The 13727-nt window shown below is 39.0% G+C and overlaps 1 protein-coding gene across 1 annotated transcript in view; it reads right to left on the bottom strand.

The window, feature by feature from the left end:
• The window catches only part of PCNX2 (pecanex 2), a 153628-nt gene that overhangs the window by 95257 nt on the left and 44644 nt on the right, over positions 1-13727 (bottom strand). Inside the window, exons 13-15 of the mRNA XM_053972346.1 lie at positions 11121-11292; positions 6132-6242; positions 5463-5554 (exon numbers count right to left, since the gene is read on the bottom strand). Of these exons, the coding sequence (XP_053828321.1) occupies positions 5463-5554; positions 6132-6242; positions 11121-11292 (375 nt within the window). The remainder of the gene's footprint in view (positions 1-5462; positions 5555-6131; positions 6243-11120; positions 11293-13727) is intronic.

Genomic DNA, 13727 nt, shown 5'->3' with positions numbered 1-13727 from the left:
TCCAATCTGATGGATGCAATATCTGAAAAATAAGAACACCTCCTCCTGGCAAAAGAGAAAACCCTTTCACATATGAAAGCTAAGGTAGCTATTAGAGCTGCCAATTTCTGCTCAAGATTACAGGATTGAAGATGAGAACAAAAATAAAGTCCGGCTGAATTGAACTCAGGTAATGTTCAACTAAGCTCAGTTACCCAAGAGCCTCAAAAAAAGTAGTGAGCTGAAAAATTGCTGCTATTGGATGTAAGAATCCAAGGAATGATCAAAAGAGCTGATAAACCCATGCTTAGGATTTAGAGCTTTGTATTAGCAAAAGTAAATGAAAGTTCACAGAAGACCTGGGAAGAACTGGATAAGGAGTGATGATATCATTAAACAGAGGTCTGGGAGATAAAGAAATTTCAAAGCAAGCAGAAGAAACTCAGGTTTTTGCACTTCAGAATCTAACACATTTACCTACATACTTAAACCAGGTTTACAGTATTCTTATGTGCAAGGATGGATAAGCAGCTGGTGTCCTATCACTTGTGATACAAATATGTCATGGGGTAAGGTTTATGAAGAGATGCTGTAACCAAATCACCTTTACATCACTGGGATAGCACAACAGAAATCTATCCATGTGACTTCACATCATCACCACAGGGAACACCTTCTGCACCAGCCAGGGCAGACAGAATTGTAAACCTGTTCCACTCACAATACACTGCTTTCACTGACAGCAGTGATAAACAGTGTTCCGCCCATCAGTCCTCAAGGCCTCAAATACACAGACAGAGACCAGCTATTTTGTGCTCATGGCTTTTATGGAGAAATTATCTGTTGTAATTTCAGATGCATTACTCTGTACTTCCTACTGTGACCAATTTTGGGTTTCTTTTTTATGTGACAGCTTTACAGAAAATGAAAACTGATCATCCCAGCAGTAGCATCACGAGAGGAGGTCCTGACAAGCTCCAGACCCACAGCTCCTCCACACCAATATCAAGCAAGGGCAAAGCTGCTCAGGAGCGCTCTGAGGAAGGGAGCCATTGCCTGGCCACAGCAGCTGGGACTCATTTGCTTCCCAGTCACCTCTGAAGAACATGTTCCTTTTTCTCCTCCACGTGTCCAAGTCATACAGCACACACACAGGTATCATCATCTTGCAAAGGGTTTGTGGCTGCCCTGGTGACAGTCTGTCCCTTATTTTAGTTGTGTCAAAGTGCACATTTGGCCACGTAAAAAACCCCAGGTCTGCCAGGTGAGCAGTGTGCAGCCACTCCCCAGAACATGTCATGTGCTTCTGATCAAGGCCTGTGATGGGACATGACAGCAGCCTGACACCTGACCCAACCTGCACCCTCACCATTCATACAAGACTACAGATATGTCCATCCATTTTTAGGTGCTATGTGCATTTCAGCCATGAGAGAGAAATATTTCTGGTCATGTGATGGCAAAGGCACTGCAAGGTCACTCAGAAAGACTGACAGGGCCAGATGAACCTGTCGGATGTGCCAAATGGTGTCTGCAGGTCACAGGATGAACTCTCAACTGAGAATACTGTGTAATAATTTTCCTCAGGCAACTTACCTGAATGAAAATCCATGAGAATTAAGTTAAACTGGTAAGTTAAACTTACGTTAAATTGTATGTCTATACCACAGCTGCTTTTTCACAAAGGCTCTCAGTTGGTCTTGTACAACGTAATTCAACAGCAAAATCAGGCTGGACAAGGCACAGGACTTCAGCACAGGCCTGCTAGTCTCAGTTTTCAGGGCTTATATTCACATGCTGAAAGGTACCTTGAGTACTTACACAGTTCTGTGGAGATACTCCAAAACAATTCCTACTTCCTAATTGTCTAAAACTGAAGTTCTAGAGTAAACAATTAATCACTGTGAATTTGCTACTCAAAATGAATTTCAAAATCTGGGCACAACGAAATCAAACTATTGTGTGTATATAAAGAACAAGAAAAACTCACTTAAGATTACAGGTTAATTATAAAATAAAGATTTGTCTTATTTTAATAAAAAACAAAACTAGTACAGTAAATTCCAAATTAATTTCTTCAGGAGTAATAGATTTTCTTTCAGAATAATTAATGTACACAGAGAAAGCAGGTTAGACTATTTCACCCTGCAAGAATATGACTAGAATGCAAGAACCACTTAAGGAAGGAGAGAATCAAGCCTGATACCACTGGAATGTTCTTCAGGCTGGGCATTTGATGTGAGCAATTGTTCACCAGTAAATAGCACAAAACCACTTAGAGATCCATTCTCCTCTGCAATTTATTTCAGGAAATAGAACTCTGGTAGTTACACCTGCTGAGCCATAAGATGTTCTGCCAATAAATAGAGTTGACATTTGAGGATGCTACATTTCAGCCAAAACAACACGCTTTGCAACCCAGAAATCCTCTGCCAAATAGAATCTATCATGTTTCCCTGCCCTGAAAAATTTTGATTATGGTGATTTTTTTTTTTTTGACCTCCATAAATATTGAAAATTTTGCTCTGTTGGTTTTGGCAAACTGATCAAAATGAACAGAGTAAAACAAAAATAAAAAATAAATAACAGCTATAAAGTGCAAGTATGGAAGAGACATTCCTTCTAGCTTAAAGAAAACCATGTTACCACTGTTGTGCAAACACCTCAGTGAAACATACTACAGCATTTGCTCAGTTTTGAGTTAAACTCCCCAATTTCTAACACACCAAAAGTTAAAATCTTCACTTGATTAAGATTATAAATTGCTGCTCACTAGTTATCAAAACAGCTTGAGTTACTTACAGGGGTATTAGACCACATTTCACAGTGGGCTCTATTCAGGATCAGATTAAGCTCATTCCTACTCTTCTTCCATCAACCAAATAATCATTCTCTTGCAACATTACAGAAATCAGCTCAAAATAAAAAGCTCTGGACCTGACTGAAGAACAAGGAGGTTTAACACAAGTGCTTATTTTATAACTTCTAGAAGAAAAAATGTATGAAATTTCAAGCACCCTGGTAGACTGAGATGATGAGCTGAAGCAAGAGGAATCATCTTTACATGCTTTAAATTAACCTTCTCAGAATTGCCTTTACTGGAACAGTGCCATTAAAATTCAAATTAACTCTAACTTCTGTGTGAACAGAAAGTCTGAACTTAATATTAGTAATTTACAACAGATATCTTGGAAATCTTTCATAGCATTCAGCTTCAGGGTAGCATTAAAAGCATATTTCTAAGCAGTTTGAAGCATAATCCACAAGGAGATTGCTTATCTACAAAGCCACCTGCATGCTGTAATTTAAAGTATTATGCTGAGAAAAGAGTATGTAGACTATTTTAAGTGGCTTTTTCCCCTACTCTTTACAAGAAACATTTTTGAAGTATCCATAACACAACTTCCCTACCCTCAACTAGAGAATCACCATCTGCCAATCTTAGGAATAAAAAAGAAAAAAAAATCATTCCCCAGGTATTAGCCTGTTTAACAGTAGTTTAACTCCTGCCTTCCATGTAGCTCTTTTCATTTTTATCACTGTTTCTCATCCCAGTTACCCATTTTCTCTCTCTGTTCATCCTTAAGAAGAGCCTCCTTCTCCATCCCATTGCCAGTTTCCGAATCGTTAATACAGCCAGAAAACAATAGTAGGAGTACTGGCTACTTCTGCAGGAAACTGCACAAGCAGCAGTTAAACTTTGTAGCATCAATCACACAGCTGGGTCAGCTCTAACCAATACAACTGACAAAGAGGGCGAGCCAGGTGACAAGAGATTCCCTGGGAGAACACCACATGTTCAAAGACATTTAATTTTAAGTGTCTTAACACAGCAGCTGAGTTGCTGTAATTTATTTTGTAAGGACTCAAGCCACCAAATGTGTTTAACACATTTTACCTTACTGTTGGGAGTGGTTAAGAACACACAACCAGCTCTGATCATCTGCAGGTAACCATTAAGGCATTATAATTATTCTTCTTTGATTTAAGGCTCCTATTGAAAATTTCAAGTGAAAAATTATTGAAAGCCACTATAGAAATGCTGATGTTCCTAAAAGAATTCCCTTAAAGGAATCCTTGAGTGCCCCTCCCATCTGTGTTAATTGCCAGCCTGGGTGCTGACACGATACAGCCTTGGCAGCTGCAGAACCTATTGGGTTCCCTGTGTGTGCTGTGCATGTGCCACCACAAAGCTTCCTCTGACATGTGCCCGCAAGAAGTCAAGGGCAGCCTGTCAACCACAGCACATCCTGCTGCTCCCCTGCATGGACACTGACAGCATCCAGCCCTCAAAGAAACACTGCCAAAAGCTTGTCCTCTTAGAGGATACTTTTTCTTACAAGTCTAACACAAAATACTGGTCTTGCTGTGTTCACCGGGAATTTTACAGCTGACTTGAAGGCAGACAAAATTTCATTGCCATTTTTAAATGTCCCATGCAGAGGACATAGGCACATTAAAATAAATAAAAAAAAAAAATTAAAAAAGCTTTAGATTGAATATTGTCCAAAACTGGGCATCACTGGTAAGGGAACCAGTCCTATGCCAGCATAGAAAGCTGTGGCACACCTGCATCCTAAGCACCATACACAACTGACTCTCCACATCCAAAGTTAACAGCAGAGCAAGGGAAAGCACAGAAAGGCTGGGACTCTTCAGTTTAAAGAAATGGCTGAGGGTGATATACCTGATGCCAGCAAAACTGTAAAGGCAGCAGATGAATAGAATGCAGACCTGGTTTTCCACAAATCCTACAAAACTAGGCATCAGCAAGACCTGGTGAAATTAGCAGATCAGCTTAAAACCAATGAAGGACAGCATTGCTTTGCACAGAGCACAGTGAACGTCTAGAATTTGCTGGCACAAAACTGTGGAGTCAGAGAGAACCAGCACATTCAGGAAGGGACTTGACAAATTCACAGACACCAAATTATAAGCACACTCTCCAACATCCCTAGTGTAACAATTGTGGGATATTAGGGAAAAAAGTGGCAAACCCAGTCATCTGGCTAGAATTAAATTCCTAAATTGCATTTCCCTGTGGATGCAGACACATTACTTACTTAGATGGTCCACTGGTTGCTCAACATTTAAGTTCTTAGGCATATTGTTATGAAGCAAAAGCAAAAACCTTAGCAGGAATTATGAGCAAATTTGGCCTGGGTATGCAGGTCAACAGAGACTGCAGCTTTTTAAGTCAAGGCTGCTGTTTACGTTTGTAGAGAAAATTCAGTGGACCATTTCACACTGATACATATAAGAGGCAAATAATCACAGGTATTAGAGACACGTTTACTTAAAAATTTTTGCTACAGTTTTGGTCTATTTCAGTGTAACTACCATGCAGAAACTGAAGCGTGGCTTTGCAAAGCTTATCTTGGTAAGCAACAACAATGTAGGACCAAACAATGCTAGTCTCCCTTGATTACATCAATTTCCAACTTGAAATTTTGAATTGTTCCAATGCTGGTTTTCTGGCTTACCTTCACTGCACTGAAGCAGAAGGCATATAGGACAATCAGAACAACAAAGCTTCGGGAAATGCTGTACAAAGCAGACATGAACCCAGCAGCAGCTGAAATAGAGACATGTGGGAAGTGGGAAGAAAGAGGAACTTCATTTCTGACCCAAACTAAGACTACAGTATAGATGCATCTCAGTCTTCCCAGCTACTTAAGCTATAATGAAAAACAAAAAAAAAAAAACAAAACACTACCAACAAAAAATCTCGATGCTTCATCTCTCAAGGGCCTTCTTTAATCTCTGACTGAAATAACACAAAAAAAAATTATCACACATCAAGTGTCTTGTCAATATGCCTTTCTCTGGAAAAATGCAAACTTTTTCCTAGATGTTAACAGAAAAGAAAGTCAAAGGTTTTCTTTTTTAATAAATAAAGATTCACACCACATATGCCAGGAAAGAGCTCTTTGATATCAACCATAATTTGCAACTTATAGTTTTAAAAACTTGTATACAACTTTTCAAAAGCAAAAAGAAATATAATCAAGTGGGCCTTATAAGTATTCACCCCACTGTTAGATGAATACTATTAACTGTTAGAGCTTTAAAATGCACTGTGCTATGTAACATGCAATAATATATTCTAATTTGAGGTTATAAGCCCAGAAAGATGGCAGATGGCTACTTACCAGAACCACCAAAAAGCAACATATCTATTTGTTCCAAAAGATATATGCAGAAGGTATTGATTTGAGGGAAAAGTCCAAGAAGAGAAATTGCAGGAAAGCAATATAAAAACACTGAGGGGAAAAAAAAAGGTATTTTAGAACACAGCCACACATCCTATATATGGAAAGTAAAGAAATATGCATGACAGCAAAATAAGAAATTGCTGCAATAAATTCTGAATATTATTCAAGTGAGCATACCTTAACCTTACCAGCAATGATTACACTTTCTTCCTCATGTATTCAAAATAAATAATGCCATTTTACACATAAGAAACTAAAGCTCAGAGTTAACCTGAGCAGAAAAACAGCAGAAAAAACAGCATTGCATAGCCTCCTTACTGTTTCTCAAATACGTTCAAGCTCATATTTGTTCCTTTCAAAGTAGAGAAATTTTAATTTGCAGACTTTGGAACTTCTTCCTTGAATCTGAGATGGTTCAAGCACAGCTACAACAATTCAATATAAACAAAAAAAAATGTTAATAGCTAAGATCTGAAATATCTTGGCTATCACAATATCCTGCCTCTCCCAGCAATCAAGAGCAGACACTTATAGCAGCCCCAAAAAATGGGAGAAACCTATAGTGAAGCTTCTCCGGAATATTCCACCTGCTTCCAGCACAATAGACTTTAACAGTAGTGAAAGAACATTAAAAACAGGAAAGAAACTCAGGGGTAAAACCCAGTCTTACAGCTTTACATACTCTCTTTCTGAATAGAAATGCTAATTTTAATGCTACTTTTAATGGCTGCCTCATAGACAAGGAAAAGGAAGAGTCATAATTCAGGTAATCATGCTGCTAGTCTTAAGTCCTGTTTACTTCCAGCAGTCCTCCTCCCCATTAATTCACTCTCAGCTCCACCACAGAAAATGCTCTCTAGCAAAGCATCTAAACACACGCTTGACCCAAATGTAAACGTTCAAGAATACACACACATAATTACATTAATCAACATTTATCATATTGTTAAGCATAGTCTTACTTATTCATTGTACTAGTTCCACGATGTTCTGCATGGCAGAAAGTGTCAGCCACTCTTCCTTGTAAACAAGTATGTCTTTTTTACTTCAGATCCTAGGAAGACTACAGTTTCCTCCTAGTCATTCTCATAAAAAGCAAATTAAACAAATCACTAGAACAACTTACTCCCCATTCCCCCAGTCAGATTTTTGAGAAGGAAACAAAAGGATTTGTGTTCTTTGCTGAATGCTAATTTCACATCTGCCAGCTCATCTTAATAAGGCATCTTGTGCTAAAAGGAAACAATACACCAAGTTTGATCTGACAGCTTTTATCTTCACCGTATTATACATTACTGCTACCTAATACTGTAAATCTTGCTGAGAAAGCCCAACACAGGGGAGAAAATGACATACTCAAGTGCTTAACACAGACAGCACTCACTTAAGTATACTTGGATTCACAATGCACCTTCAACATTACTTCCCACTATCGGCACAAATCATCCACATGTAAGAAAATGAGGAAATGCTCTCTTCTCAGTGTTTTACATAAAAATGCCAATATTAAAGTCTTCTTCCTCTATTACTCTGCACATTTTTAGATATTCCAAGCCAAGCAAGGATCACTCTTGAAGACAGGCAATGGCACAATAGCAAACTGCTCAAGAGGCCATGTGGACCCATGATGGATTAACTATCCCAAAAACACACTGCTGAAACTCTCAGAAGATATTGTTCCTTGGGCAAAGGACTTGCAGAACTGCCAGAACTCATCTTAGACTACAAACTTACAGCCCAAATAATTGCCTTTGCTGTAGCAACCTCAGAAAAAGTAAAATAAGAGCAACGGAAGGAAGGATGAGATTAAAGAGTTGACAGTACACCAAGATATATAGAGACAAATGTAAACAAGGAGGGAAAAGTTAGTTGACTGTAAAACTGTCCTCACCGCACCCACTCTCTATTAATACCTTGAACAACCCTAGCAACTTCTTCCGCTAAGGCAGCTTAGTTTATCTCGTCTTGCAGCAAGAAGCACACCGGACAGGAAAATAAACAGTTGTCACCTACAAAAGGATTGAACTTAGAAGCAGCAGTTCCCCTTGCGGGAAGCAGACAATAAAAGCAACTGATTAATCCTTTGAAATTGCATTATGAATTCCAGAAAGAATTTCCTTAACATCACACATTTTCATAGAGACCCACAACACCTTTAAAAGCTGGACCACTAAGAGATCATTCTGTGAGCTGCTGGATTTGACACTGCAGTCTTCCTCTAAATAAGCATGTATCACATAAATGTGAGGGGGAAACACAAATTATGACTTTGGAAAATTTGTGTCTTTTGAGCAATGTAGAATAGCAACATCACATTGCAAACATTTTAGACATTTAGAAAAAACGATAATTAAAAAATTAAATATCTGAGTACTAAAACGTGTTTTTTTCTCAAGGAAAAAAAAAAAGGCATTATTTCAGTGAGAAAGTCTTTTTGTTCTCCCACTCTTGAACATGGGAGAGCATAACATCCACAGGCTTTCTTCTCTTGACAGAAGCTCAGTCACTGTTAAAAGGAGCAGGCAGAGGATTCACTATCAAAAAATTTTGCCACCTCCTGATTCTTAAGTCTTCTGAGATGTCTGTGAAATAGTTTCATTTACCTGTTGAATTAAAATGGTTTAATCACAAGAACTATCATATATAAAATGCACAGCTACTTTTGTCATTAACCACACCTGTAGGTCCCAGTGACTGAGGCTGGTTGTCTGTGCCCTTACTTGCACTTCGTATGTTAATCTAGCAAAAATGTTAACTGAAATAAGGAATTCAAGATGAAAACCACAGTCAGAATTAAAGTCATGAACCTCCAACTAATAGAAATATAAAACAATAGCAGAATCATCACCAATTTAAAATAAAACCAAATCAGATCATAAGAAGATTGAAAATAAATGAACCTGTTAAAAACCATGTTTCATAAGTAATTAGGTTACACATCTAACAAACCTGCAATTATTTCTTTTATGACCTTGCTTCAAGACTTTCATCAGAATATGATATGCAGCATCACACTAGCTCTTTGGTATGTTCTATGATTTACATGGCTTTTGCTTTCTACCATAATAAGCACCTGAAATAAAAGACTTTTCCTTTCCTTAGTAGTTACAACGCAGAGTCAAAAATTCTTTGATTTCCAAACATATCAACTCCGAATACCACAATAAATTCTGATTAAAATATAAACTACAGAGTCACCATATGATGAGAGACCAATAAAAAGATATAAAAACTACCTAGCAAATAGGCAGAACTGCAAGACTGGTATTCAGAGCCATCCACTTCCCTCCTTATTTTATAGCCCAAACAAAGTATTTCTATACCTTCATTACCTAAGAGAATCTACACTAGAAGTGCAGCAAGATGCCACAGGATGCCACACTGCCATGGCTTACAGAGGTCACTGCACTGTGAACAATTGCAAGGATTCACAGCAGCCAGAAGTTAGGGCTCCCATAGAGACAAAGCAAGGAATAGCCAAAGCACAGCACCAAACATCACTTGACTCAAGACACCATGGGAAAACAAGAACAGGGACAAGCAAAGGGAAAGGGTCTCTTCTCTCTTTCTCATTTAACACATGCCAGCTGGGGAGATGAGCCTTTATTTCTTCTCTCCCCCACCCCCTCCTGCTTCAAGAACATGCTCTGCCATCTCTTTTGAGACCAGCTAAAATGAACACATTTATAACCACACTTTGTTTTCTTATGCTGGTTGCTATGGTTTTTAATTTATCTCTATCCCAAGTGTCATCTAGAATTCTTGATGAATTATTTATCAGCATTTTTACTGCTCACCTTTGACAGACAGAAAATAAGACGTAAGGAGAAACTTAAATGAAACCAAAGGAAAGTAATGAAAGAAGCTAATTAAAATAAGTGAGACGCAACTCTTCACATTTCCCTGTTTCGGGTGAGAAGAACTGAGAAGAACTCCTTGTTAAGGACCAGGAGGCTTTCCTAAAAACAGTATGCCTTTCAGGCAGTAAGTCTGACCTGACTATGGCAAAAAGCAAGTACAACAGTCACAGGTGAACAAAGACCTCGAAGGTCATACACAATATCACAAAAATGGTTTTCTTCTGCTACAGTAGGTTCTCTTGGTTCTAAATTCACAAACCAGCAGGCCATCTTTGGTACACTACAAGACAGCTTTCTGGGAAATCTTCTCACAACTTTTACAGTAAACCTCACATTCCTTCACTTTGTATCTTAGCAGTGTTGCACTATTCACGGGAGTCCAGTCCAGCACTTGTATCTGTGGCTCAGCTGGTGTAACATCACAGAGACTGTAAGTGTGGTATGCAACAGGAAGAAATGTCCTGACAGAATAGGGTAATGTCAGCTGTGGCCACTCCAAATCAGTGCCAAGGGATCACCACATGTGTCTTGGGGCAATATTAGAATATCCTCAGCAGCCTCAGAACATGATTCTAGAAGGAAACAGGTTGAAAGAGCTACTGCAGAGTGGCTGCTCCTCACTAACTGGTCATATGGACAGTATGATTAAACTAAACCAAGATAAAGCACTTTCTTTGCGATCAGAAGATTGATGTCCATCTGAGGAACTGGCATGGATTAGCTTCCAGGCATTAAATTTAAAACTCAAGTTATTCTGCAGTAACTGCTCCACACAGACAAGCTGTTACACAGATGAACAGCATTTCACAGATGATGACTTTTGCTAATAACATCAGCGACTTTTAGTTTTCTATGGAGACATTTCTATGAGCCTCATTTCATTAAGAACTCTTTTTACATGAGGGAAGGTTGACAGCTGCCCCCCGCCCTTCTTTAGTAATTCCAAATGTTTCTATCAATTTGACTTCAGGTTGTGCCTCCATAACTTGCATTTGATTGCCAGCATGGGAAAATACAGACACTCGCTTAATTCCTTTTTGCAGTCCTAGGAAAAATACTGACTCACCTATTACATGGTCTCTGGCTGACTGGAGAGACCCAGGTGAGAAGAGCTTCAGGCCATACATTGTATAAACAGGAGGATTTGTGTCTTTAGATCCAGCATCTAGCAGCAAAATAAGGCCACACAATATACAAAAATATACAGGTCTGCTGTAGATTATGACTTTATTGTGTCCCTGGAAGAAAAACGAAAAAAAATTAAACTTTTATATTCATTTTTCTAGTGCATGCACTGCATTAACTTGAAGAGAGAGTCAGGGGTCAGACAAAATATTTTAATGGCTTATACATAATAATTAGTAATAAAAATGTGACAAGGTATTTCATCTTCTCCAGAGGAGACTTTCAAAAGACACAATGAGCAGTTAAGACTGACTCCGGCAACCATTTATACTTTTGAAAACCTACCCTTCTGGACCTTTCAAAACTTACTAATTCCAGAAGTTGTCATTTTCTGTGGAGAAGAAAACCTCAATCTGTCTGAAACTTTCTTTTCAGTAGAAAAAGAATTTTTCTCTACATGTATTTTATTTCATTGAGCATCTGCTTCAGGTGGCTTGACTTTTTTTTTACTTTATGAAATATAAAATTAATTTCAGTTTTAATTGACTCCTGGGAAGAAAAAATATAATTGAGCATATCCCTGGTACAGTGTGAGGCAGGGGGATAGATTTTTCTTCGCCAATTTAATTTTTTTGTTTCTTTGAACCACTTAACAGCAAATCAGCATGCCTTCTGAACGGGGTGACACTCATCAGCAGTTTCTGGTCTGCTTCTCATGAAGCACTTTGAAATTATGATCCAAAGGAATTAGGGTGCGGAAGGAATCTCATCTGATGTCTTTCACACACATCTCTCACACAATTGATTCCCACTAATCCTACAAAACACTGTTGTGGGGCTGCAGGCCAGGGAACCTAACACATACTTAAGAACAACCTTAATAGCTCTCCTGGTAGCAAGCTTAAGGGTAACTAAGACATTTTAAACAGCGGTAAGTCAAAAAATTCCTTGAGTGTGAAAAGCCAGAAGCAAAGTGACAAGAATCCAAGTTTGCCTTGCTTAAAGCTGCCATGCAACTGTTCTTATTTGAAAAACGTAATTTGAGTATAATAAAAGATCATGTCTTTTTTTGAGTCTACTTACTGACTTGAAAATGTGGCTGAGTTTGTTTGGCTGCCAGCCAAGCTCGCATGTTAGATTGTTATTAAATGATCTGTACTCTCTTTTGGGATCAATCAGTTAACAAGGTGGAAGATTACAGGGAACTGGCGGGCTTACATCATGCCTCACATCCATGGAATATGAATCAAGTCAGGGACACAAATCCTTGCTCTTTAATCAATTTCAATTTTACTACTGATTTTTTTTAATAGAACACATGTCCACAAAACAATCCATAGAGAATTATAAAGATAAAAATACAACTTTAAAAAATAAAAATAATTTAAGCTATTGTTTTCTGGCCTTTTTTAAACTAGAGTTCATTTATGTAAAATGTGAGCTGTGCCTTAGGAAAAGAGGCCAATAAATATGCACCTAAACAATTGCTTAATGCTTTATATCCTGACATTCACTCAAGGCTGTTATGAACAGTTTCCAGGTGTTCCCCAGAGACCCAGGCAGGGCTTTCCTAGTTCCCATGGTAACACTAAAAGAAAACTACTAACTCTAGCTAAGTACCGATATTGAAATGCTAATTAGCTAATTGCTCTGTTTGTTTTCTCTAAACTACCTGGCCTCCCACCCCTCCACGCTGCCATTCTGGGACTAACATGCAAATAAAAAACCCTTAGGATCATGGGAGTATTTTTAGGAGATAAAAATGAATATAAATCAAAAACTGAACACAATAGAGGAGTCTAGATAAATGCCCTAGCTGAGGAAGAGGGAAACACATCCCCTGACTGGCTTTTAACCGTCGCCATCACCTAAGAGAGAACAGACTATATTAGGCTCTGAGAAGCAGGGAGATAGAGACAGAGAGCCCTGGTGCTGCCACCACGGAAGGAGCGGGGCCAGCTGTTGTTCTGGACTTCAGCAACAGAATCTGCACACCACGCCTCCTCATCCTCGGGCCACCGGTGTGCCACAAGGAAGGAGAAAGGACAGCTGCTGCTCGGGACTCCAGTGACCGGCTCTGCACGCCGCCTTCCTTCCGGCTGCCTGGGAAAGCTACAACCGCGGGGGCGAGCTCTGCGTCGAGCCCCCTGCCGAGCTGATCTTTTTAATAAAGAGCTGAACATTAATAAAGGCATTAGCCCTGTTCATTTCAAAGGCTGTTTTATCATGATTACATTCTGTAACACTCTTGTCTTACCTCTTGAACTATGGAAGCCAGTTTTATCATTGCACAGTGATTATTTGAAGGCAGCTGGGTGATACAGAGTTGATGACTACAAGCTCAGAGGTTTAACTCCACACACCTTGCAGTTCCATGCAGAACACTGACATACTCAATTAGGATTACAGGGCATATTTAACTCTGACTTCTAAAGAAGTTTATGGTGCACTGGGTGAAGTGCTGGCTGAAGGGTGGGCAGAACTCAAAGAGCTGCAGTGAAAGGGGCCACATCTGGCTGGACCTATCAGCAGTGAAGTTCCTCAGGGC

The sequence above is a fragment of the Vidua macroura genome, chromosome 3 (assembly GCF_024509145.1).
Source record: "Vidua macroura isolate BioBank_ID:100142 chromosome 3, ASM2450914v1, whole genome shotgun sequence".
Lineage (NCBI taxonomy): Eukaryota > Metazoa > Chordata > Aves > Passeriformes > Viduidae > Vidua > Vidua macroura.
The sequence above is the reverse complement of the archived record's forward strand: the minus strand, read 5'-3'. Positions and strand labels throughout refer to the sequence as shown.